The 25382-nt window shown below is 42.8% G+C and overlaps 2 protein-coding genes across 3 annotated transcripts; both read left to right on the top strand.

Moving 5' to 3' along the window:
* Positions 1-206: 206 nt before the first annotated feature.
* Positions 207-24836, top strand: NRIP3 (nuclear receptor interacting protein 3). Of its 2 annotated transcripts, none has more exons than XM_074955019.1 (7): positions 207-632; positions 9965-10144; positions 11507-11589; positions 16407-16546; positions 17238-17290; positions 17394-17491; positions 20901-24831. In XM_074955019.1, exons 1-7 carry the CDS (start codon positions 459-461, stop codon positions 20914-20916), a joined length of 744 nt encoding a protein of 247 aa, XP_074811120.1. In that variant the 5' UTR covers positions 207-458; the 3' UTR covers positions 20917-24831. The 2 variants fall into 2 exon arrangements, with proteins under 2 accessions (XP_074811120.1, XP_074811119.1); XM_074955018.1 differs by having other exon boundaries at positions 408-632; positions 17235-17290; positions 20901-24836.
* On the top strand, positions 2507-3367 carry LOC141989990 (cilia- and flagella-associated protein 77-like). The gene has a single exon (XM_074956935.1). It carries the CDS (start codon positions 2507-2509, stop codon positions 3365-3367), a length of 861 nt encoding a protein of 286 aa, XP_074813036.1.
* Positions 24837-25382: the final 546 nt, after the last annotated feature.

Genomic DNA, 25382 nt, shown 5'->3' with positions numbered 1-25382 from the left:
ACGAAAGCTTACGCTCAAATAAATTTCTTAGTTTCTAAGGTGCCACAAGTACTCCTTTTCTTTTTGTCTCCTTTTGTGAAATGTTTCTTGTTTCTTTTTTTTTTTTTTTTAAACAACCCACTCGGAGTCACCCAGCAGCATGAAGTGTAAAAGACAGGTAGCCTATGGCTAATGTTCCTTTGTCATTCCAGCTCTCCCTTGCAGAGGAGCCAATGAGGAGTAAGCGTGCGGATTATTCCTCTAGACCGAGTCTGAACTAACCCGTGTTGTTTGTGCAGCATATTGCAATGTGCCTAACCCCTCCTTTACTACATTGCACTGGCTGGAGTACCTGCTGGTCTCAAACGTCATGAGGCTTCAGTTATAAGTGCAGACAATAGATCATTTCATTGCTCATTTTTATATAGGAGTGTAACGTCTTCAGAAAGAAAGAGAGTGAGAGGCACACAGACTGAAAGATGTTCTATTCAGGTATCCTCACCGAGCCTAGTCGGAAGGAAGTGGAGATGAGGGAAGCTGCATCTCTCCGACAACAGAGGAGAATGAAGCAGGCAGTGCAGTTTATTCACAAGGATTCAGCTGATCTGTTACCTCTGGATGGACTGAAGAAACTGGGGACTTCCAAAGACACTGTAAGATTTTTTTTAATTCATGAGGAAAAAATTATATTTAGGAGGCTAGCATGCATTGCTCTTCCCTCCCCCCCTTCTTGTTGCTGTTTAGATATGTTTTTATGTTAAGAGGATAATGAACTTGGTTGCCTGTGGAAGCAGAGGTAAATCAGCATGACCATGAGGCTCTTGTATATCGAAAAAGGAAGTGGAAATATGATTTTAGTTGCTCCTGGTGAGGTTGTTAGCCTTTTCACTACTAACCTCTTTTACAGGTCTGTATCTCAGACCTCAAAACAATTTTAACAAAATAGATACAATTTTACCAGTACAGAATGCTTTCTTTGTATTGGAGTACATCAAAATGGCTTCACATATAATATATATATAAATTTGGTAAAACATAGAATCCCTTTGGTATTTAAAAATTGTAAAATTGTTGACATTAAACTTTGCTCAATGTTTTCTGTCTATGTAGTTTAATTTCCTTTCATTGAGATTTCATATTCAGGCTATAAATACATATTTGTGATCCGTGTTATCTGGTAAATGGTGTACAGTATAGAATGGTGTACACTATACAGTTTAGTATCACCTCCCATTTCCAGAAGAACTGGCTTCCTTCTAAAAGCTAATAAATAAAAACTTCCTTGCTTTCTTTGAATAGGAATAAAGATAAAATAGAACATTTAAGGTTCTGAGGTAAATGAACAAAATTCCCAACATGTAATGTAAAAGCTGAATATCACTTCCCCATTGAGTCTAGATCTTGGAGTATATGACATACAGTATGTCTGACTGCTGCAATATCTCACACTAGGTTAACTGAAGGAGCTGAACTTTCTTATTATTTTGGCAAATTAATTTTGTTCTAACCTGGTGTTTTTGCTTGGAAACTTTGCCTTAGATCTATACATAAGTAACCAGTGGAATGAGTTTGGTGTTCTCTGCATTGTGCATAACAGAGATTTGTCTGACATCATAGAATTCACACTTGGGCACAACTCAGGGTGACTAGAAATTCTTGCCTAAGGGGGACACTTGGGTCCAGACTTGGAAAGTACTTTTCAAGTCCACATTGAATTGTGTTATTATTTATAAAGAGCCTAACACTATGTGGTATTATTATTAGTATTACAATAAAGTCTAGATTAATACAATAAAGTCTACAGCTGAGATTAGACCCCTGTAATGGCAGGCACTGAGAGACAGTCCCTGCCCTGAAGAGTTTACAGTCTAAACTGACTACAGAGACAAAGGGGGGGATGGGAGATAAAGGCACTGAGAAACTGACTGTGGCTCTTAATGAGCAGGTTAGCAGCGGAGCCAAGGATCAAACCCAGGTGTGCTGACTCCTGTGTCTAGTGCCATGTCTATCAGTGCCTGTCAGTGTTTGAAATGTGTAACCGGTGAAAGATTCAGGCCTTTTAGAGGCATTTGAGGTATCCTGGTCTGGAAATCTTTTTGATACATACAGTAGCAATTGTAATAACTTGATATATAAAAGAAGGAAAAATATTGCTCTTTGGAAGTATTCTTGTCTAGGGATGACGAGTCATTGTTGTCAGGGCTGGATTAGCAGCATCCAGAGAGTGGGAATGAACTCCCTTAGACATAGGGAAATTCCCTCCCTTCATTCCAAACCATCGCTATATCTGTCATGCTGGCTTCACTCCTTCTCTTCAGCAAGCACTAACAATTCACCCACAGCCATCTACCTCTTACTACTGTAAATGGTGACTGAATGGCAAGCAATAAATACATGGGTTTGATGACCTAATATATCATAACAATACAGATTGTATGTTTGTGATGTCACCAGAGCCTCAAGTTACACGAGCAGAACTAACAAGTGGAGTTGTCCTCATCAGATGAGAGAGTGGGAGCAACTATCTATGCTAGTTTCTCGTTCATCAGCAATGGAAGCATCTAAGAGTCCAAAACCTTTTCAGAGGCTGAAAAAGAGGCACAGTGCTACTGTCATCTGTCCCCCTCCCCTGCTGCCCTTGAGAATGGCTGAGCTCCGACCCGGGATGGAAAATGAGAGAGTTGGAGTAGTGAGGGACACCATGCTCCAGAACCACCTCATCCTCAAGCCAGAGCTGGGAAAGACTCGCCCAAGGTGCACCCGGCTGCCTGGATCTGATTTTGTGTATGGACTAACCCTTCGTGGGACCGATGGGGGAGTTCCTGAAGCAATAGGCCACTGGAACTCAGTGAAACACATTGGCAAGGCCACAAAGGAACTGCCGCGTGATTTTGTTGCCATGAACCGTGGAGCAGTCATAGCTGGTCTTGTCACAACAAAGGAACACTACCGGTACCGCCAAACCCATGACATCCGCCGTGCGGAAGATGAAGAGCGTCACTTTAAAAGGGACCCGCCGCGCCTCCCTGATGCCATGATCTATGGAATGCCAGCTCGCCCATCCACCCCCATCATAGATGTTTTTCAGCACAAGTACAAGGAGCTTTGGATGGAGGGACAACGAGCAGCAGCCCAGGCTCATCATAAGGCAAAACAGAAAATAATGCAGCGGGGGAAAGTATATGAAACATATTCTACTATGCTAAAGAAATACAAACAGCCCATGAAGCCAGACCCGCTTTGGCATTTGCCCCACTTTCAGAAAGTGGGTCGTCATCTCGATACCTTCCCAAGCCAAGGAGATCGGGAGAAGGCTTTCAAAGTCCACCAGTCAGAAGCTGGAGTACGATGTGGAATATTTGCCCAGGGCATTTATACAAGCAGCTGAAAACTCAATAGGTTAAATTATTATAAATTATGTAATAAAATAGAATATTCTCATTTCAGGTCTGAAAGAGAACAGCGGCAGTAACCAAACATATCAATCATAGACTTTAAGGTCAGAAGGGACCATTGTGATCGTCTAGTCTGACCTCCTGCACAATGCAGGCCACAGAATCTCACCCACGCACTCCTGTGACAAACCCCTGACCTATGTCTGAGCTACTGAAGTCCTCAAATTGTGGTTTAAAGACTTCAAAGTGCACAGAATCCTCCAACAAGTGACTTCTGCCCCACGTGGCAGAGGAAGGTGAAAAACCCCCAGGGCCTCTGCCAATCTGCTCTGGAGGAAAATTCCTTCCCGACCCAAAATATGGTGATCAGCTAAACCCTGAGCATGTGGGCAAGACTCACCAGCCAGACACCCGGGAAAGAATTCTCTGTAGTAACTCAGATCCCACCCTATCTAGTGTCCCATCACAGGCCATTCAGCATATCTACTGCTAATAGTCAGAGGTCAATTAATTGCCAAATTTAGGCTATCCCATCATACCATCCCCTCCATAAACTTATCAAGCTTTGTCTTGAAGCCAGATATGTCTTTTGCCTCCGCTGCTCCCCTTGGAAGGCTATTCCAGAGCTTCACTCCTCTGATGGTTAGAAACCTTTGTCTAATTTCAAGTCTAAACTTCCTGATAGCCAGTTTATATCCATTTGTTCTTGTGTCCACATTGGTACTGAGCTTAAATAATTCCTCTCCCTCCCTGGTATTTATCCCTCTGATATATTTATAGAGAGCAATCATATCTCCTCTCAGCCTTCTTTTGGTCAGGCTAAACAAGCCAAGCTCTTTGAGTCTCCTTTCATAGAGCCTGATTTTCAGAGGTGCTGAGCACATGTGAAAGTCAGGTCAGTAGTGTCTTGCCATTCTAATTTTGACTGCTGTCAGAAAGCTTTTCCGGCCATGTTTATTACATAACACTGTTTTGCAATACTTACACTGACGATGCCAGGTTTCAAAGCAGCAGCTGTGTTAGTCTGTATTCGCAAAAAGAAAAGGAGTACTTGTGGCACCTTAGAGACTAACACATTTATTTGAGCGTAAGCTTTCGTGAGATTTCCACTGTATTTTCCACTGACTGCATCCGATGGAGTGAGCTGTAGCTCACGAAAGCTTATGCTCAAATAAATTTATTGGTCTCTAAGGTGCCACAAGTACTCCTTTTCTTTCTACTGATGATGCAGCAGCCTCTCTCTTCCTTTATAGAAGAGTTTGATATGCACAAATAATAACTGTTTTAATTCTTGATATTCTTCCTCAAATATTTTTCAGTGTATTCTTTTGTTTGAATTAACTCCTTTTAGCCCAAGTTACTTCTTGTAGGACTGTGAAACCGCCCCCTGGGCAATGTTTATTAGTGTCTTTAATAAATTACTAGCACCCTGAAGTATTGCCAACCTGTAAATCTTTCAAGCTGCTTTTGCCTTCTTAAGGTGCCTCAAGAATCCCAACACCTGTAACATGCATGAACTCAGAATGGGCCTGCTTCTAACAGATGATAGTGTTACCTACAGGAAATCACTGAATAATAGGCTTGAATAAAGACTGGGAGTGGATGGGTCATTACACAAAGTAAAACTATTTCCCCATGTTTATTCCCCCCCTCCCCCGCTGTTCCTCAGACGTTCTTGTCAACTGCTAGAAATGGCCCACCTTGATTATCACTACAAAAGGTTCTCCCCTCCCGGCCCTTGCTGGTAATAGCTCACGTTACCTGATAAAAAGAAAAGGAGTACTTGTGGCACCTTAGAGACTAACCAATTTATTTGAGCATAAGCTTAACCAATTTATTTGAGCATCCGATGAAGTGAGCTGTAGCTCACGAAAGCTTATGCTCAAATAAATTGGTTAGTCTCTAAGGTGCCACAAGTACTCCTTTTCTTTTTGCGAATACAAACTAACACGGCTGTTACTCTGAAACCTGTTGTTACCTGATAACTCTCCTTACAGTGTGTATGGTAACACCTATTGTTTCATGTTCTCTGTGTATATAAATCTCCCCACTGTATTTTCCACTGAATGCATCCGATGAAGTGAGCTGTAGCTCATGAAAGCTTATGCTCAAATAAATGTGTCAGTCTCTAAGGTGCCACAAGTCCTCCTTTTCTTTTTGCGGATACAGACTAACACGGCTGCTACTCTGAAAACTGAATAATAGGTGGCAGTGATTTTAATCTGATATCTGCAAGTGTGTTAGAAGAATATGGATTTCTTCTCTGTGTTTTTCCCTTCACATACAGTCAAAGCTCATTTATCTGGACCTTCATTATTCAATAGCAAGTATCAAATACAGTGAAAAATGTCCATTTACTGGCAGCTGCCAGCCAGTGAATCCAAATTATTTTTGTATCCTCCTTTTCATTTGTATAACAGAAAGTTAACTGTATCTTAGCACATATTGGATTTTGGCAGATATATTTAAATGTAATGTTATAAGTATTAGTTTATTTGCCAGTAATACGTTGTCATCATCTCTCTGATTGAAAGCCTGAAGATTGACAGGAAACCTTCATGAATTGGGTGGTTTTCTTCCCAAACAGCTGAATTATGACTCATAATCCAAAAGTTATTGTGCACCGCCTCTTCAATTTTACCCTCTGACTTCTCTCCTTCTCTTAACAACCATACAGCAAGAATCCTTGCTAGCACCACAAGTCTATCTGTGAAAGCTGACCAACAGACTGGTATCTTGACCACACACACACACCTGACCATAAAGTCCTGAGAACAGCATGTGGAGCAGAGCAGTGGTTCCCAGACTTTTCACTAAGCTGACCCAGCAGCTACATTTTGTCTTTTTTTTGTGATCCACCATTACCTATATGGCCCCTCCACCACCTCACTCCTAATCCTGCCTGGTGCAGACGGGAGGCTGCAGTAGCTGGAGAACGAGCCCATCCTGCACCCACCTTGCAGCAGTGGCTCCCTGCTTTGGGCATCGTGACCTCGTGAGGGGGTCGCAGCGCCACTCAGGTTTGGCCCAGTTGCCCCTCTGCCACCGGGCCAAACCTGAGTGGCGCTGCGACCAGTGTTCCCTCTAATTTTGTATGTCCACGTGCGGAATGAATTTTGTTATGTGCACCAATATGGAGGTGATGTGTGGTGGGGGTGGGGCCGAGGGGTTCGGAGTGTGGGAAGGGGCTCAGGGCTGGGGCAGAGGGTTGGGGTGAGGGCTCTGGCTGGGGGTGTGGGAGGAGGCTTAGGGCTAGGGAAGAGGGTTGGGGTGTGGGAAGATGAACGCTCTGGCTAGGGGTGCGGGCTCTGGAGTGGGGCTGGGGATGAGAGGTTTAGGGTGCGGGAGGGAGTTCAGGGCTGGGGCAGAGGGTTGGATGAGGGCTCTGGTTAGAGGTGAAGGCTCTGGGGTGAGGCCGGGATGAGGGGTTCAGGGTGAGGGAGGGGGCTCAGGCCTTGGGCAGAGGGTTAGGGTGCGGGGGGGTGAGGGCTCTGGATTGGGGCTGGGGTTGAGGGGTTTAGGGTGTGGGAGGGGGCTCAGGGCTGGGGCAGAGGGTTGGGGTGAGGGCTGAGGGGTGTCGATGGGGATGAAAGGTTCATGGTGCAGGAGGGGGCTTAGGGCTGGGGCATAGGGTTGGGGTGCAGGGGCATGAGGGCTCTGGCTGGGCGTATGGGCTCTAGGGTTGGGTCAGGGATGAAGGGTTTGGGGGGCAGGCTTCCCCGGGGCTGCGGCAGGGAGAGAGGACTCCCCTCAACCCTCTCTCGATGGAGAAGCTTGGGACTGGGTGAGAGGTGCCTCTCCCTAGCTGCAGCAGCTCTGGCTGGGCTGGGCCGGGGAGAGGCACCTGTTGGGTAATTTGGACCCTGTTGAGTAAATAAGATGCTAGGCAAGGGTGGAAATTTCTATAATTAAGTTCCCTAGCTTTTTCCTACTCTAGCCTCAGGGATAGAACAGCACTAAAAATATTTCCCTGATCCTTATTATTATTTGTCATGTGCTTCAGTATGCTAAATCCTGTGAAAGGATACAAAGCGACACAGGCCTTGCCTCCAGGAGAGTGCAATTTAGTTCAATCACGGGCAAAACAGTTCAGATCGAAATGATACACTAGCTGATGGTACAGGCTTGCGGTGATGAAGAAAGGATGGAGTCTTGCAGATGCTGTCCATGAAAGGCTGTGAGGGAGAAGAGCATTTGAAGTAGAGGGGTCAGGGTTTGATGCAGAGAAAAGGTAGTTGAGTCCAAGCGGAAGGGGGGAAGGTGTGAAGATGACCGTACCAGAAGAGCACAAAGGGGCTGTCTAAGGGGAGGCACGGGTGGAGCAGGAGGAGGAGTTGGAGGCAAAGAGAGCACAAATGTACATTCTGGAGGGGCCTCGTTTAGTTCCAAATACATATACCAGCAGTATTCAACAACAGTGGGCTTCCGTGCATGGAAAGGGATTGGTGAAGGGAGACCTGCATTATGGCATCAAAAGGGAATAGATTCAGTAGCTATCCCCAAGGGGATTGATTCCATGAGGGGCCACATATAGAAGTGAGAGGGCTATAAAGGGCAGTTAGAAGCCAAATACAGTTGGGGAAATTGGGAGGCGAAAAGTGAAGAAATAAAAACGTACATTCATTCCTCTGGCACCTCATCAGAGCTTAGCCCTGGACCATATTCCTTCCAGCAGGCCTTTCTCTGTCCTGCATAGGGGGCAGTGCACTCTGGAGATTTTTGTTTTTGCAGTTACCTCTCAATTGTTTCATCTGGGATACGGTTTTCTCCATCCCCAGAAATAGTCAGGGTGTTCAGACTTATGCATCAGTAGCCAAGGCTATCCGCTTACAGATCCAGGGCTTCACACGGCATCCTGTCCCCCACGGGAGCATGAAACCCTCCAGAACTGTACTCTGAGACTTCTGATCTGTTGCCCCCAAGCACAGCACTTTTGTGTGTGTGTGTGTGTGGTTTGATTTTCCTGTAGTATAGCTATTCCACCTTCCCTCCCTGGCTGGTCCCTTTGCAATCCACAGAGCCTATTTCCTGCTGTGCTCCCCGCCCCAGGATTACAGTAAATGGAGATTGTGCTGTTGAACTAGCATGCTGCATGTCCCCCAAACCCAGTGTGAGTTGAGGGGACAACTGGGCCTTTTGTTTGGTAGAACTGATTGCTTGATTGGATGCTCTCTGGAGATCGAGATGTGAAAGGCAGGCCAGAAATGTGAGCGGGGATGTTTGTGTTGCATAAATTGGTTAGTCTCTAAGGTGCCACAAGTACTCCTTTTCTTTTTGCAAATACAGACTAACGTGGCTGCTCCTCTGAAACCTGTCATAAAATACTATAGAGGCTGAAGCGTCATATTTAGAGCCTTGTTTGTAATTTTCCTGCTATTTGCTTTATATGAATGTTTGGATCCAAAGGTTGGGGGGTTTGGTTTCTTTATTTCTCAGTTCTATTCTGTTGCAGCCTCACCTACCTGATGAAAGATGACATTTAGCAAATTCATTTTATAGTTATTTGGTCATATTTTTATTTTCTTCTTCTTTAATAAACTTTCCTTCCTTCAGCTATCTAGACACTCAATCGCTCTTTGACTGCTTGGCTGATACTTTGAACAAGCAGAAACAATGGTTCTCAGGCTTGTACAGTGTCAGAACTATGAATGACAGAACTTTATCTGTTCTGCGTAGTGGTTAATAGTTAGGCAATGTATGTACACTGGAGGCGGTCTGTGACTTGTTAGCAAATCCTCAGGAGGGAGGGGAAAGGTGACCTACTTTGTGATATTTCCAAGAAAGGCTGGCTTATGAAGTACCTCCATCTGATCGCATATTTTACAGTAGTGTTTAGGCCCCAGCTAGGTGTCATTGTGCTAAACACTGTCTCTGCCCTAAGAGGTTTACATTCTAAAGGGACAAGACAGACAGAGGAAGTGCTATCATCTCCATTTGACAGAAGCGGAACTGAGACATTAAATGCCTTGGTCACACAGGCAGCCTGTGGCAAAGCCAGGAATTAAACCCAGATGTCCTGCCATCCCTGTCTTGTGCTGTAACCCCAAGACCATCCTTCCTCTCTGTTGAGGGCCTAATTCTGAGAGAGATTGAGCACTTGCTGGTACATTTCTCTTTGGCTTGGCTGGAGGGTTGTAGTGTCCAGTGTAGTATAGAGCAGTGCTTCTCAAGCTATCTGATGTGGGGGACTCAGGAGGTCACGTAGTCCTCTGCATATTAAACAAGGCACTTAGTCAAAGGCCAAATTATTATCAGTTAAACTTCCAGGTAGTTGAAGAATCAAATATATCTTCTTAAGTCTTTCTGAAGTCTGTTCTGATTCCAATGTTAATATCATGCCCTCAACTTGGCTATCCTCTTGGAAGGGGAAATAATGCTCTCCAAATACTATTTTGATGTCATGGAGTTTTCCCTTGGCTAATACATTTATACTTCTTTTGGTCTAGGAATTCCTATTGAAGTCAGGTAGGTTATTTATCCTTTGCTGTCTATATAAAAGACTTGTGGAGACTCAAATCACCGACCAACGGAGCCCAACAGGAGTATTATAATTTTATAATTGTATTATTATTTTTTGTTTTGTTTTAAAGCAACCACATAACATTCTGCAAAGACGCTTAATGGAGACAAATTTATCAAAATTACGAAACAACCGAGGGACATGGACTCCAAAGAATGACATCTCAGCACAGACTAATAAGCTGAATCAAACCAAGCCAGACAACCCAAAGAAAAAGGAGGAAGAAGACTTAATATTAGTGTGCTGTCAGGTAATGCTTCCTCCATGTCTTCGCCAGCTTTTCCTAAATCCTTTTATCAGCAGTGCAGGAGGAATTGAACCCACCCATATAATAAAGGTACAGCTAGGCTCCTTGTATTCCAGGGTTAGTGTTATGACGCCCAATGTTTTTGCTGATGGGATATTATTTTTGACAGCTGTCTGTTTTCCTTCATACAAGGAAATGGACAATGTTGACAGCCCTGAAAAAATGCATTGTCACTTTCCAGCTAACTGTTCTCTCTCATATGATGGATATAGTAGCAGTTCTGCAAAGCAAAGGCTCCAGTAGACTTAAAAACGCAGCTGTTATGCTGGGTGAGCCAAACATAAGTCTCCTGGGGCTTTGGAGTTCCTGTGCTCCTGAGATGCCCAGTACATTAATCTTTCCATCATCAATCATCATCACTAACTTCCCTTCACTGAAGGCAGCCTGAGTGTGGTAGAACTGTGTGTGTCAAACTCTAAAGCCTTCCTCTCTAGGCAGGCATGGGTCTGTCTGTGTGGGAATGCTCCAGGGAATGTCCTGACTGCCATTCCCTTTGACATTGGAGCATATAGGATAGCAGATCTGGGGTATGTTTATTTTAAAAGTTGGGATAATTTTGTTTTGTGATTAAACCCCCCTACCCTCAGCGTCCCCTGTATCTTAGTCCCCTCAGCGTCCCATCTCTCTTTCCATAAGGCTCCCACTTCCTGCCATCTCCTAATATTGGATCTAGCAGAAGATGCTTATTTATAGAGCCAACAGGATGCTCAGTGCTGTATATATGTCCAGATTCTCAGATTCTGTAACGTAGCTCCACTGAAGTCCGTATAGTGACATTGGTTAGGATCAGCTGAGGAACCAGGCCTGTAACTTTTGAAGGGGATAGGGAAGTTTTGATTGCCAGCATGTGGCCTCCAGTCAGCACAATGACTTTATCACTCTATCGAGAAGCTATGCCAGCCAAGGAATGGGATCTGAGACCTTTGGGGAAAGGGCAATCCCAGGACACCACAATAGGGACTATTTTTTTAGATATCTGATTGGCCCAATAGCTACAGATAAAGGTTCAATGGAAGTTGCAGGTGCTCAGCACCTCACAGGATCCAACCCTACATTTTCATTATTCTGTAGAGGAGTTTCATTTAAACATTAGTCTGAAATCCTCACGTGCGCTAAGCCACAGTTGAGAGCCTGAGGGAAATAGAAAAGAAAGTGCTGGAACACTGAAACCTCAGTGGTGACATAGCAGGTGCTGTAGGAGTGCTGTGTTCCATGTACATGGACCTTAGCACAGATGCAACGAACATTGGATTTCTTTCTTACATTCTGTTGTTCCTTTCCAATGCTCTTGTTTTCTCCTTGCAGTGTGCTGGAAAGGACTTGAAAGCTGTGATTGACACCAGTTGTCAGTATAATCTCATATCGTCTGCATGTGTGGATAGGCTGGGGTAAGTGGCCTGTTTAAACCTAACGCACGGTACAAGGCAGCATGTTGAGTACTCATACATGGTATCACTGCTTCTATACAAACAAGGAAAGCTTTCAGAATTTCCAAGTTATTTCTGAAATGGTATTTAGGGGCCTGTTCTTGTGCCCACTGACATCAGTGGCAAAATTTCTCCCCATCAAAAAGAAAGGAAATAGGTTTAACAATATTAGAAGACTGACTTACAATAATGTATGGCAAAACTCCCATTGACTTCAATGGAGCAGGGTAAAGCCATTGGTGTTGATATTTCCCCCCCAGCAACATTGAGGTTTCAAGATCAGTTTACCATGATTATGCAAACAATTGTAATTGTTCCCTACGCACACACCACTAGGTAAATAATGCCCATTTTCCATAAAGTCTGTTATTTATTTGCACAGTAGTCTTTAATGGCTGCAAAGCAGCTGCACCTGCTATGAACAAGGAAGTAAATCACAAGCATCCGACACTGACAAGTGATGATTATGCATTTAGGGCTCAGTCCTGGAAGGTGCTGAGCACTCCTGAGAGGAGAGAAGAATTCTCGACTCCCAGTGAAGCCAATGGAAGTTGACAATGCTCAGCATCTCTCCACAATGAGCCTTTACACACCAGACCAGAATGGCGCCCGATGTGTCTGTTCTTGTCCATTTACATGTCAGACTTGATTCTTGTACTATTTTCAATCCCCTTAGAAAAAACAGTCCCAGCCATCAAAGAGAAAGTCTAACGAGCTGACTTAGGTCAATATATGGGCCAATTTCTGCTCCTACTGAAGTCAATGGGAAACTTCCTGTTGGCTTCAGTGTCAAAACCCCTCCCCGTCAAAGAGAGAGGAAATGCGTTTAAATATTAGAGTACAGACTTACAGCCATGTGTAGTATTGGGCCCTATATCAGGAAATTAAAGCAGTCACTGCCTCCCTATATTTATTTGTACTACAGTAGCACCTCAAGGCACCAGTTGAGATCCGGACCCCACTGTGCTAGGTGTTGTACTGACACACACAGTAAGAAATGATCCCTCCCCTGAAGGAGTTAGTCTAAAAATAAATAAATAAATAAAAAAAGAGTATTATTAACCCCATTTTACAGATGAGGAACTGAGGCACAGAGGTCTTCAGGTCACTCAGGAAACCTAAGGCAGAGCTGAAAGCTTGAACCTGGACCTGAGTTTCTTGCTAGTGCTTTGACCAAAAGACCATTCTTTCTCTCAGCCAGCCTTTTGGGCCATTTCAGTTTATGTTTGTAGTGACCTGAGATATTGGGAGGTTGTGCTGCAGTGTGATTAATACAATAGCTTTGGTTAGTTTAAGTCAGACATCGCACCCATTCAGTTCTGGCATCCACGGAGGCTCTTGTGCTGCAGCAGAATGCAGCAACACAGTTTACTTCAAAATGACTTAGATGATACATGGATCGACACTGAAAAAATTAGGGTTATTGAATATAGGCTTTTGTATTTTATGCTGCCATTGAAATCAGAGATTGAAAATACCTATTAAGAGACCTCATCCATTTCTCTGCCAGTACAAGAAGGTGCTTATAGTACATTGTCTAGTATTACTTTGTGCAGTCTGGTTTTAAAGGTCCCAGGAAAGGACTCCACCCACTGGACTCCTGACTCCTTCACTGCCTAAGAGATCTCACCATCGGAATGTTCTTGATATTCACACTGAATTCTCCCTTTCTTTTCTTCATCCTTTTACACTTATGCCTTGTGCCACCCTAAATACTTTCCTTACGTGTTAGGTAAGAGATCAATTTAATTAGCCTGAAGTGATCTTCTAACAAATCCTCCATGCCTGGCAGTGAGGGGTATTAATGGGCTCGCTCTGCAGAGATGATAAGAAGGATCCCACTTTATCATTTAAGTACCTCCTTTTGCTGGTTATGGCTTTTCAAGCTTGCTTTCAGGCCGATTTTCTGTCTGACTGAACATACGTGAACACATTCATTACACGCCCTCAAGGAGCTGTCACCATGCATCCATCTTGTCCTGAGGTTCTGTCTGTGTGGCGTGCTCCATCCACAGCTCTGCTTTTCTTAACTGAGTCTGGTTCTGACTTGCAACCAAAAGCAATTTAGAAAAGGCAAAAATCCATGTGCCTGCCCCCAAGTAATTGTTCTCTCCTTTGCTGCAGGCCACATTCAGCCCTTGGTTACAAATGTGCAACCCCACTGAAGTTAATCTGGCCCTGACTAAGGGACAAAGGGGGCCAGATCTGGCCTTCTTCTCAGCTTCCTGTGTACTGCTCTAGTGGCACAAAGGGGGCAGAAACCAGCTGCATCTCACCTGTGGATGTAGATCCAGCATAGCTGGCTCCTACTGACTTCCTTCTTTGCAGCCCTCAAAATAGGTGGTATTTAAGGAACAGGAAGGGGAATGGAGGGAGTGTGGCCAGAGTACTGCACTCCTGTCCTCTACTGGCAGGCAGCTCCTCGGGCATTCTTTCCAGCTCATGGAGTTTACAGCAGCACCCAGTCTGCTCTAAACATTTCCAGGGTCAGCATAAAGCCAGTCTGAAGATCAAGGAGCGACAAGTGGCTCCCTGATGCCTTTCCCCACCTGCGTTGCTGTTCCCAGTAGAGACTGGGTGCAGCAGAGGATCTAGGCCAGTGATTTTGCCTCACATCACAGAGAGACATGGAATTCCTGGCAAATAAATTGAGCTACTTTTTTCTATATAACGAACCCTTAACATTGAATATTAAACAGCAAATTTCAATGTCCCCCTCTGGCTGTGACCTTCTTAGAGGGACAATGAAACAGCTCAGGGAGCCTTCTGCATCCCATGGGCCAGATTTTCAGAACTGCTGGTTCCCCAGAACTCCAACTGAAGTCCATGGGAGCTGTATGTGCTCAGCTTCTCTGAAAATCAGGCTCTTTGGTCCTGACGCTGCAAGATACCACTTCTCCTTCCGCCCCAGTGAAGTCAGTGGGAGCTTAGGGTGCCTGGCACCTCTTGGGAGGCTCAGGCTGTATGATCTTTTTGTGTATCATGGGACTGTGAGCCTGACTTCCTGTTCTTTTAGCTACATTATTCACCATCTGATGATGAATCATTTGGTCATAACTCAGCCAGGCAATGATGTCTGCACACTGAGGTAGCAGAGAAGACACACACTTGCCAGCTCCATAAAAAAGCTTTGCATCCCCAGCTGAGATATCTGTTGGCATCAGGGGCAAGACCCAAGGCATCTCTTTGCCCTACATTTTACTATAAGCTCTGTCTGTCTAGGCTTTGACACTGCGCTCAGTATACCTGAACACCTACACCTGCTATAAGACAGCCCAGACAGAAAAAAATTGGTAAATACAGATCTAAATACAACACATCATCTCATAATTAATTATAGAAATTAGACAATAGCCTTCTTTGAAGAGAGTCCCTTTGGGGCTGAATTTGCCCCATTGTCTAATAATTTCTGGTGCAGCCAGGCAGAGTGCTGCTTAATATCATGTGAGTGCTGGTGGAAAACAGGATTTCCTAATATTGTGTTTATACTTCTCCTGAGTGGATTATCAATTTAGATGGTGAGGTCATCACTTTGTGATGCTCAGTCATGTGCATTTGGTAGAAATATTATTGGTAATCACCTGCTTCACTCTGAGCAATCACAATAATTAATCAGAATGTTAAATGGTAATGAAATCAGCTAAAGGAGTTTTGCCATTCTATTCAGTTTAGAAGTAAAAGGAAACTCGGGGGAAAGTATTCCACTTCACTGTCTTTAATGTGCCTGGTAAACCAGAACACATGGAAAGATTTACAAAAAAATGGAAATCAACAGAATTAAGAAATTGAAACTCGTTGGTCCTTCGCTCGGCAAGACAGTTCTCTGGGACAGGAAAATGGCGCTTTTAATGGACCCAGCCTCAAAGTGCCTTGTTGAGGATTGGTTCCTCTCGGGATGACTGCTCTTGCAAAGCAGATTTGTAGGGGGGAAACCACCTTACAACAATCAAAAATGAATCTGGATTATCCCAGGCAGGAATTATCGCTTTGTGTTTGAATTTCTACTTAATTTCAGTTCAATATAAAATGTGAAAGAATGCACCTAAATAATCCATACATGTTATCAGAATAGTCTCTGGAATGTAGTGAGCTAGGGAAAATACCTTGTTGAAATATAATACATCATTGACAAGCCTTTCCTCTTCTGCTGGATATTTTATTTATATGTTACCACTTCCAGGGAAGTAATCTGTCATCATCTCCTAATGAACAAAAATCACATACGCTCTCTTAGCTGTAAGATAGTCTGGAGAAATTTTTGGCCAAATGATGACGTGGTGATAGTAGTTCAACTGCCCTGAATTCAAAGCAGAGCAGCACATGCTAACACCGGCGCTGACTTTGGAACGTTGTTACTAGAAGACAGCTTCGGATTAACAGATTCTTCTGTCCTGGGGAAATGAGAGAGAACTCTAAGGAACAGGCTCCTTCCGAAAAATAAGCTGTGAAATACAACCCAACATAATTTCTTCATTTTGGGCTTGATCCCGCCCCATTGAAACCAATGGGACTTTTGTCATTGACTTAAACAGGAGTCGGATCAGGTCAGGATACTGTATCATCACAGATAGGTTACTAATAAAGACGCTTCAGATGATAATCACTTAATAGGAATGAACTGAGAGCTCAAAGAATATAGTTTTACTGCCATCTCAGCTGAGCAGCCACTGTTAAATACAGTTACTGATTTCAATGAAGTGAGCTGTAGCTCACGAAAGCTTATGCTCAAATAAATTGGTTAGTCTCTAAGGTGCCACAAGTCCTCCTTTTCTTTTTAGGTTAAAGGAGCATATCAAAACATACAAGACTGAAGGAGAGAAGATTTCATTACCGCGCAATATGAAAGTGATTGGCCAGATAGAACATTTAGCTGTTACAGTGGGAACTATCCGCGTGGACTGTTCTGCAGTTGTCACAGGTAAGTGGTTGGGCAGTATCTTTCCAGTGCTGTAGATATGATATAAGCTGATCCCATATCTATTTCAGTGTGCTATGAAGTAGGTAGTGGGTTCATTTGTGCTCATCAACAACAAATGTGAAGCTGTTTGACCATTTTAAAATAGAGATATTTAATATAAGAATGAAAGTATTTTTTTCTCTTATTGTTTTAAAGTGAATTTATTGCTGGATCAACAGCGCAAGTCTGTCTGTTTATCCACAGAGCAGGTATCATAAAGGCATCAGCATGTAAGATTCCCTGTACTTCCCTGCCAATAACATATCTTGTCCCTGACCTGGAAACAGTTTAGTCTCCATGGCATATTCTATCCTTGGCGCCTCTGTTGGGACTGCCAAAAAAGATGATTATTTTGTGTTGTGAAAATCTGATCACTAGGAATTGGATGGAAGTCACCAGAACTGGTCATTTCACACCAGGACCTGATCAGGCAGTAACGACTTTCAGTCACTACCCTCTTTGGGTCAGAGGTGAAAAGCTCTGTAGTCTACTTCTGATCCCTCTGGGCTCATTCAGTCAGTCCCTTTAGTAACTGATCTGTATTTAGCTGAATGTCTTTCCATAAAAAGTGGAGATATTTGCAAAGAATACAATAGACCATTGTTAATTCAGAATCTGATTTTTTTTTTTTTTTTTTTTTTTTTAAAAGCAGAAGACAATGAGAAAAACTTTTCCCTTGGGCTCCAGACCTTGAAATCTCTGAAGGTAGGATTTCTCTTGTGTGTACCCTCGTTCTTTTACTATTGTGGAGAGGATCATTATGGGGTTTTTATTTCCCCTCTTACATTTGTATTTATTATTATTTTAGTGTGTCATAAATATGGAAAAGCATCACCTTGTACTGGGGAAGACAGAGAGAGAAGAAATTCCATTTGTTGATAATAACATCTCCACAAATGGAGAGGAGTAAGTATGTAATTCTAAAGCTGTGCTGGAATCTCATGTGTGTGTTTTCCTTTTAGCCTGGAATGCAGATCTAGCTAAAGCAGTCATCAAACTGGACCTGATCCAAAGCCCATCGATAGAAAAGGAAATCTTTTCATCGATGTCAGAGGGCTTTGAATCGGGCCACTGGATTGTTTTCGGGTGATTCTTGTCATGTTTTTGTAAGCTACCCTCAAACAATAGAGGGTCATTTTCAAAAAGATACACAGAGGGGATTGACTTAGCTACTTGGCTCTTTTTGAGGTTAATGGGGGTCATCTGCCTGACTCCTGACACTCTGCTTTGAGAATGTTCCCTGAGAAATATTTTTTCTGGAAAGGACTTTAAATACAAGGGAAATGAATACACACAAAGCTCTTACTAGCCCACAGTGCAGAAATGTTGTGAAGCACTTCAAGGTAGTGTTGGTACCCCTTCCCCTCATGTTATCCTGATACCAATGGTGCCTCTCTGCTGAGTTAGCTGATGGTCCGAGGCCATCCCCAGTAGAGGAGAAATCAGTGACTTGGAGTCTGGGTATATTCTAAGTGTCACTTGCTTTATTTACACACACCAGTCGTGAATTGAGGCAGTCAAGGAGCATGCAGGGCAATTCCTTCTTCCAGGAATAATAACAACACCTAGTTCTTGCATAGCTCTTCCCATCAAAGATCTCAAAGCACCTTACAAAGGAGTATCATTATCCCTCTTTTCATATGGGAAAATGAGACATAGAAGGATGAAGTTTCCTAAGGTAACCAGAGCTACAGCTAGAACCCAGATTTCTTGAGTCCTAGTCTGGTGTCCTGTCCATTAGGCCACATTATATCTCTCTTTGAGTGTTACATCAATGTCTGGTTACTAGAAAGCTACTCTACCTCAAATATGGACTCTATTCAGAGACCAAAGCAGAGACCAAACTCGCCTGCAGCTCACACAGCTCCTTCTCTCAAGACCACCACTCTTTACAACAAAAACTTATAGCAACACAGCATGTCTTCCCAAAGCTGAACATTTGCTTATTGCTAAGGAAAAGAACTGGGAAGAACTGTGTGTGAGAGGACCACCTGCTGACCCGTGACATAACAGTATTGTAGGTTTTCATAGTGTTGTTCAGGTGTCTTTTAGCCGCCTGTTGTTATCAATAATTATGTGTATTCTAGTAATACCTACAGACTTCAACTAGTTCAAGGCCCTGTTATGTTAAAGATGACCCCAATAAATATAGCCTAGTGAGGGGTCTCAAACATGCGGCCCGTGGAGTTATTTCCTGCGGTCCACCATAGGCACCGACTCCACTGGCAGCCAAGCTCCCCTCACCACCCCCACCACCCCGCCCTAGTGGCAATGAGAAATAAATAGGACTTCAACTACTTCTATTTGCTTTCATACGGCAACATGCCCAAAAAGTAGGCCCATGTACTAACAACGAGATTAGGGCACATGTATATACAGTGGTTGCCATTAAAAGTCAATGTTTACCAACAGGTGACACACAACTGTCTGTGAGATACTGCTGTTATTTTCCATTCTAAGCAAAGAGAAGTACTGACTGGGTGGTGATTGTGGTCCAATGTTGACTTTTTAATGGCAACATCTGTATGCAAGTCTCTGGCATTTCTGAGACTCCCTCCACTACCATCCTTTCCAAATCTTATGTTTTATCATGATGATACCAGACAGTGCCGCACCCCTGGCATACTCAAAAACTCCTGTTCACTCCCAACAAATTTACTACCGTGGCTCGGCTGAGTGCAGAATGCTGCCCTTTGGCTACCTGGGTTAGAATGGAAATTTGGGATACTTGGTCCTTGGGAAATTTGGGATTAGGAATATCATTCATCTGACCCTTTCAATCTACAAGGTAAAAACAGCGTGCTTTTCCCTTTTCCTTCAAGACATATGTGAATATGGCAGAAGCTAAGGTTGTAGTCTGCTAGAACTTGCAACAGTAAGAGGTGCTAATATTGCTAAACAATACTGTCTCTTAGTACTGACTAGGGTCCAGTCTTGCCATTTTTAGTCAGCCAAAATGTAATGCGCAGACTCCAGTGCACCCATCGTTTCCCAGTTCCTAGGACTCCGAGCACCTACCCTTACCCAGTTCCTAGGACTCAGGGCCACCCATACCCACTTCCTAGGGCTCGGCATAATCTGGTCCATTTAAGTACCAACCCTTACCCTTCCATGGGCTCAAGGTATACTCTTCTACAGGTTTGCAGGATCTTTTTACCAGTGAAAGAACCTTACACAGAAATATCCTTATCCTCTATTTATTAACTACCAAGCAAAACACACATGCTAGGCACTGGGCTGGAGCACCCACAGGGAAAAAATGGTCACTAGCAGCCCCCCCCACATGAGCCCCCACCGTCCCCCAGTGCCTCCCTCCTGCCGCAATCAGCAGTTTCACGGTGTGCCAGAGACTCTGGGGGGGGAAAGCGGGGGGAGCGAGGATGTGGTGTGCTCAGAGGTGTTCCAGGGGTGGGAAGAAGCGGGGTGGGGACTTGGGGGAAGGGGTGGAATGGGGACAGGGTCTGATGCAGAGCTGGGGGTCGAGCACCCCCCCCGGCACATTGGAAATTCAGCACCTGTGCTAAGCATACAATGCTATGCTCACCAGTCCTGATCACACAGGCAGACTTTCCCTATTGGCCACGCAAGGTCAGTCACGTCTGGGTTCTGGTTGCTTGCCTCATGTTACGGCCATGCAGAGGATTCTTAACAGCTCTGATTTTAAGGTGTGTCTTGTGAGGTGTGTAGTTCTTTCTTCTTTCAGCTCTTTCCTCCTCCTTCTTCTTCTTTCCCCACTGCTGGTCTCCTTCTTTGACCCTAGTTTATATAGTGAAATTTGAGTCCTGCTTAGCTAGACCTTAACCAATCATTTTACTAAAATATTACATAATTCTTTGACCAATCCTAACATATTGCAAAATAATTCTTTAACCAATCATACCCTACCACCTTGGTTGATTTAAATTTTTCAAAATTAGTTATGGAACAGACAGAAACAATCAAAGAACCAGACAGAGACCATACAGCTGAACAACAGAGAAGTAGGGACCATAAAGACAAAACAATAGAAGTATAGCTTTTACAATCACAACTGTTGATAAGTGATTCCTTGCCAGACAGAATTCCATCAAACAACGTTTTCCTTAAACAGCTTAAGAGATTCCTCGCTTATCTGTGATGGTGGGTATTACTATGGGGGGCGCCTTCTTAACAGTCCAATATTAGGTTGTTCTGATGTAATTTAGAAGGAATGCGAGGAGTTGACTTTTTGCTTCTTGGCTCTTGGCTGCTGCTCTCCTAATGTGGCTGAAGAAAATAGCCCCAGACCTTACAGAAACTCCAATTGTATTACATTCTTTTTTTCTTCCCATTTCAGCTCTTCTGAGGAATAAAGATTGAAACACCCACAAATGAGAAACCCTGACATCGAAGAAAAACTGCACAGCTGCTCCAGATGAAATAGCAACGTGTATCGTGGATAACACCTATGCTAGGCTACAGCTGTAAAGCTAAATTCAATCATATTCCGTAGCCAGTAACTTAGCAATGTTGTCTTGTTTTTGAGATAGAAACATATGCTTATTTTCTAGGCTCGAATATAGTGCACCACTGATTATGAATGGTTTGACAAACCTGATGAGTTTACTCTAACGATGAGAATAGTACTTTTTATAGCAAACACACTTATTTCATATGAGGCTATCTGTGATTAGAAGCTACCAGAATTAGATTTTTACTAATGATTTTTTCAATAGCTACTATTTATATTCACTAAATTGACACCACCAGGTTTAAATAGCCATAAAAGGAAGCCACTCATTAAAATATCAACATGAATATCACATATTGGTAAAAAAAAAATGACCCTATTAGCCATAACATTATTGCCATGTTATTAAGGATGTGACTGTGGAGTCTATGAGAAGAACAATCATATGATTATTCACTGATCAAATTTGTCTTCAGGACTTCTATTTACCAGAAGACTATGACCAGAACTATTCATAGTTCAATAACAGCAATTATCGAAAATTCTCCATCCTGCTAGATTTGCATGTTGAGTCACAAGCACAAAGTTTTACAGTTTAAAAAGCAACCATGATGCTGATAGACAATTTGGCCTACTAGATTCAATCGTGAACCAAGCTTTAGTGGTGTAGGATATTGTGATCCAAATTCACTCTGAGCGCCTTTACTTGTCTCCCCACCCAAGTGCTACTCCCTGAGCCTATGCCAGCACAGCAGCTCTAGCTCGAGCTTGAAACTACCCTTGGAGCACCAGCAGTTAGATAGCTTGGTGGACTTTCAACTCCTGTACTTCAGCATCATTATCTTTAATACACTACTTTTATATCTATCTGCAAATTCCCCAGGAAGTCTTAAAGTGCAAGACCAAACCTGATCCCCCTGAAAGAAACTGGGAGTTTTCATTGGGACCAGCATTTGGCCTTTTTTGCTATCTTATTTTAATGATGATGCTACTACTTCACAGAGAGCTTACCTGTATAACAAAAGAAATCCACTGCACCACTTGAAAGAATCTGACCTTTTACAAAAAGAAAAGGAGGACTTGTGGCACCTTAGAGACTAACAAATTTATTTGAGCATAAGCTTTCGTGAGCTACAGCTCACTTCATCGGATGCATTTTACAATGATCCTCTACATGTTTTTAAAGGCTAATGGGAATTATTTACTATCACCAGCTGAGGGGCTTCTTTCAAAGCTAAGAACTTTGCTAGCCAATCAAGTCAGCTAATATCCATCCTTATGTTATTGAGTCAGAGTGTTTGGCATAACAGGTGTCAACACAGCTAGATTTTCAAAGAGGCTCTTTGTACTGCTTCTTATGCTGTGTAACCATGGGGCTGAATCCTGCAGCCATTACTAAGCCTACACTCAGGTACCAAAAGCACTTAGGTACCAATTCAGCAAGGTACTTAAGCATGTACTTAATTTAAGCATGCGTTAGTCCTACTGAAATCAATTAGACTACTCATGTACTTAAAGATACATGTGCTTATTAAGTTCTTTGCCTGATCAGGGCTTCAGCTGGTAAAATCCTGCTAGACTTAGTTTCTGCAGCACCCACTGAACTCAAATGGGACTCAACACCAGTTAGGAATTGGCCTAGTGGGAATTTTGTCTGAATAAGGACTAAGGGCTCTCCTTGACTTCATTGGGAATTAGATCAGGCCCAGAGCATAACCTGCAGAGTTTGACCCATGGTATAGGTTTGTCCTGAGTTTAGGGGATCTGTTCACAGTAACATTGATCGCTGTATACTGCTGTCCTATGACTACAATAGCAGGTCTAACTTTACCACATGGGTGCCTGTATTTTACCAACTTGGAGCTTGGTCTCTTGCAGTGGATTTGAAACTATCCATTTTTAGTCTTGGGTATTTATACTGCTATCAAATTTGGATTATTAGTGTTTTGGGCTATTTTCTATTTCAGTGATATGGTGCAGTACTCTCAGGGCCGTCCTTAGGCATACGCAGCTGTGTAGAGCACCTGAAAATTTGGGGCACCACTGGGTCTTAATGTCCACCCTTCTTGCTTTTCTATCCCTGTTCTGACCCTTCAGGCAGGCTCCCACAGCTGGATGCTGCAGCCTGGTGAGTCTTCCTCGGGAGGAGATCTAGCAGTTAAAAGTGAAAAAGCCTGCCAGACCTATTAGCACAACATTGAAACTGTTAAAGAGCCATTCAAGGGGTAATGAAGCCTTTTAACAGGCACTTGCCAACCCCCAGTTTCTGAATTTACTGACAAAAACAGTTGTGCTTTACTGTAATATTTACTCAGAACATGTTAGTCTACAGGACCTTAGTTTAAAATGTGCTTTAAAAATATTTCATTAGTGAGTTGGTGAAGATTATAAAATCACATCTCTAAAAAAATCCTTGCACAGATTTTTTAGACGCACAATCATCTTTAGCCTTAAATGCTTGGATCTTCAGACATACTGTTTTTTAAATAAATCCTTCAAAAGACCACCCTTATCTAAAATACACATTTTAATTACTATAGTAAAAAAAACTTGCTTCCAAAGTTTTTTCTGTCCTTTCTGTCCATCCCTTTCTCCCTTCATCCCCTCTCCTCCAAACCCCCCCATTGAAGAAAGCCCTTAAAGGGACAACACCCCTTTCCTTCCAGATAGCTGGACAAAGAGTTTTCCTTTCTTTAGTTCTGGCTATCTGATGAACTAGTTTTAGGGTGACCAGACAGCAAGTGTGAAAAATCGGGACAGGGGGTGGGGGGAAATAGGAGCCTACATAAGAAAAAGACCCCAAAATCGGGACTGTCCCTATAAAATCAGGACATCTGGTCACCCTAACTAGTTTTAAGAAAACCCTCCAGCAAAATCAGTACCTTAGTAAGATATAAAATCATTTGTTATGCCTAAAATCTTTAGAAACATATTTTTTAAAGTTGGTGAAATTTCATAAACATGTCTATTGTTATGGAGATCACACAAAGTAAATTAGTGTTCCCTTTTTCTAAAAGCAATGAACATTGTAATGAACACACTAACCTTCTGTGACTGATTAATTTAAAATAATGTCTTTATTTCAGTGAGTTAAATATGTAGTAATCTGGAATGATTACTTTATGAAGGCTTGAGAGTACGTTTAAAATAAAAAATCAGCTTAGAAATACTGATTAAGAAAATGTAAAACAGAGAAGAGCTGCATCATGTATTCCATAATATTTAATGTTATATTCAGCAAAGCAGCTGGCTCACCCTCACTACAAAGATTTTGCAAATAAATGTCTGACAAACTTCAGGGCATATAAAAAAACCTGTGACTGACATCTTTTATTCCCAAGTTTAGTGCTTTTAATTAGGTATCTTCTGCATGTCCATTCTGTGTGAGGGAGAAGGTACAGGGGTCTCTGCAGGGAACTCCGACTGTCCGCCACTGTGAGGCGGGCCGGGCATCTCGTTATCCTTTGCTGCCTCATCCTTCCTCCCCCTTCTCCCCCCAGGGCTGCGAGCTCAGGCTGCTGTCAGGCATAGGGGCACCAGTTTAATAATACTGCGTAGGGCCCCATAAATCCTAAAGACGGCCCTGAGTACTCTCCTGTACATACAGTATTTTATATAAGACCGCTCAATATATAGGAGAGTTGGACTGCACTATATGATCCTGCCAATGTGTTGTACAAATGTCTTTCACTAAATAGGGAATATATTTGATGAAACGTATATGCCATGAGTTTTGTATTTTGGTACTTTATTCTTTCTGTGTTTGTTACTGTGCCGAATGTTGAATTAAAGTCTAAATAAAGTTTAAGATGCTATTACAGTTTATTTGGTTGTGCCCTGAATACTCCAGTGATCTGTTTTTACAAGACTTACACTTGCAGCCATTGAAAATATGTAATAGGTCTCTGGCCTGAATAATCTAAAAAGTAGTTTTGTAAATCTTCCTGGAATTTATTCTCTGCAGTAGTGACATGAGTCATTTACCCTGTTAGCAGGACATGAGTCCCTTTGTGATTGCTTGCTTCCAAATGTGCTAAATAGCATGTAGCATATTGTTGTAGTGTAACAATGTTGGAACTTTATCTTATTTTGCTGTATATCGGATTGCAATAAGATCTTTGAAATGAATTTTTTTTGTTTTTTTTTTAAAAAGAGCTGTTTACACTCACAATAAGTTTCCCCACCTTGTTGAGACAAATATAGGTAGGTTTAGAATAATATCAAGGAGACTTTGTGAATTTCAGACCCTCCAATAAACATACTCCTAGAAACCTGGAAAGCAAAATAATTAGATGAAAAAGATAGAAAGGTCATTAGTCGGTAGTTTAGTGGATATATTGCCTGCAACATATCGACAATAAAATAGCA

Source organism: Natator depressus, chromosome 6, assembly GCF_965152275.1.
Source record: "Natator depressus isolate rNatDep1 chromosome 6, rNatDep2.hap1, whole genome shotgun sequence".
Taxonomy (NCBI): domain Eukaryota; kingdom Metazoa; phylum Chordata; order Testudines; family Cheloniidae; genus Natator; species Natator depressus.
The sequence above is the reverse complement of the archived record's forward strand: the minus strand, read 5'-3'. Positions and strand labels throughout refer to the sequence as shown.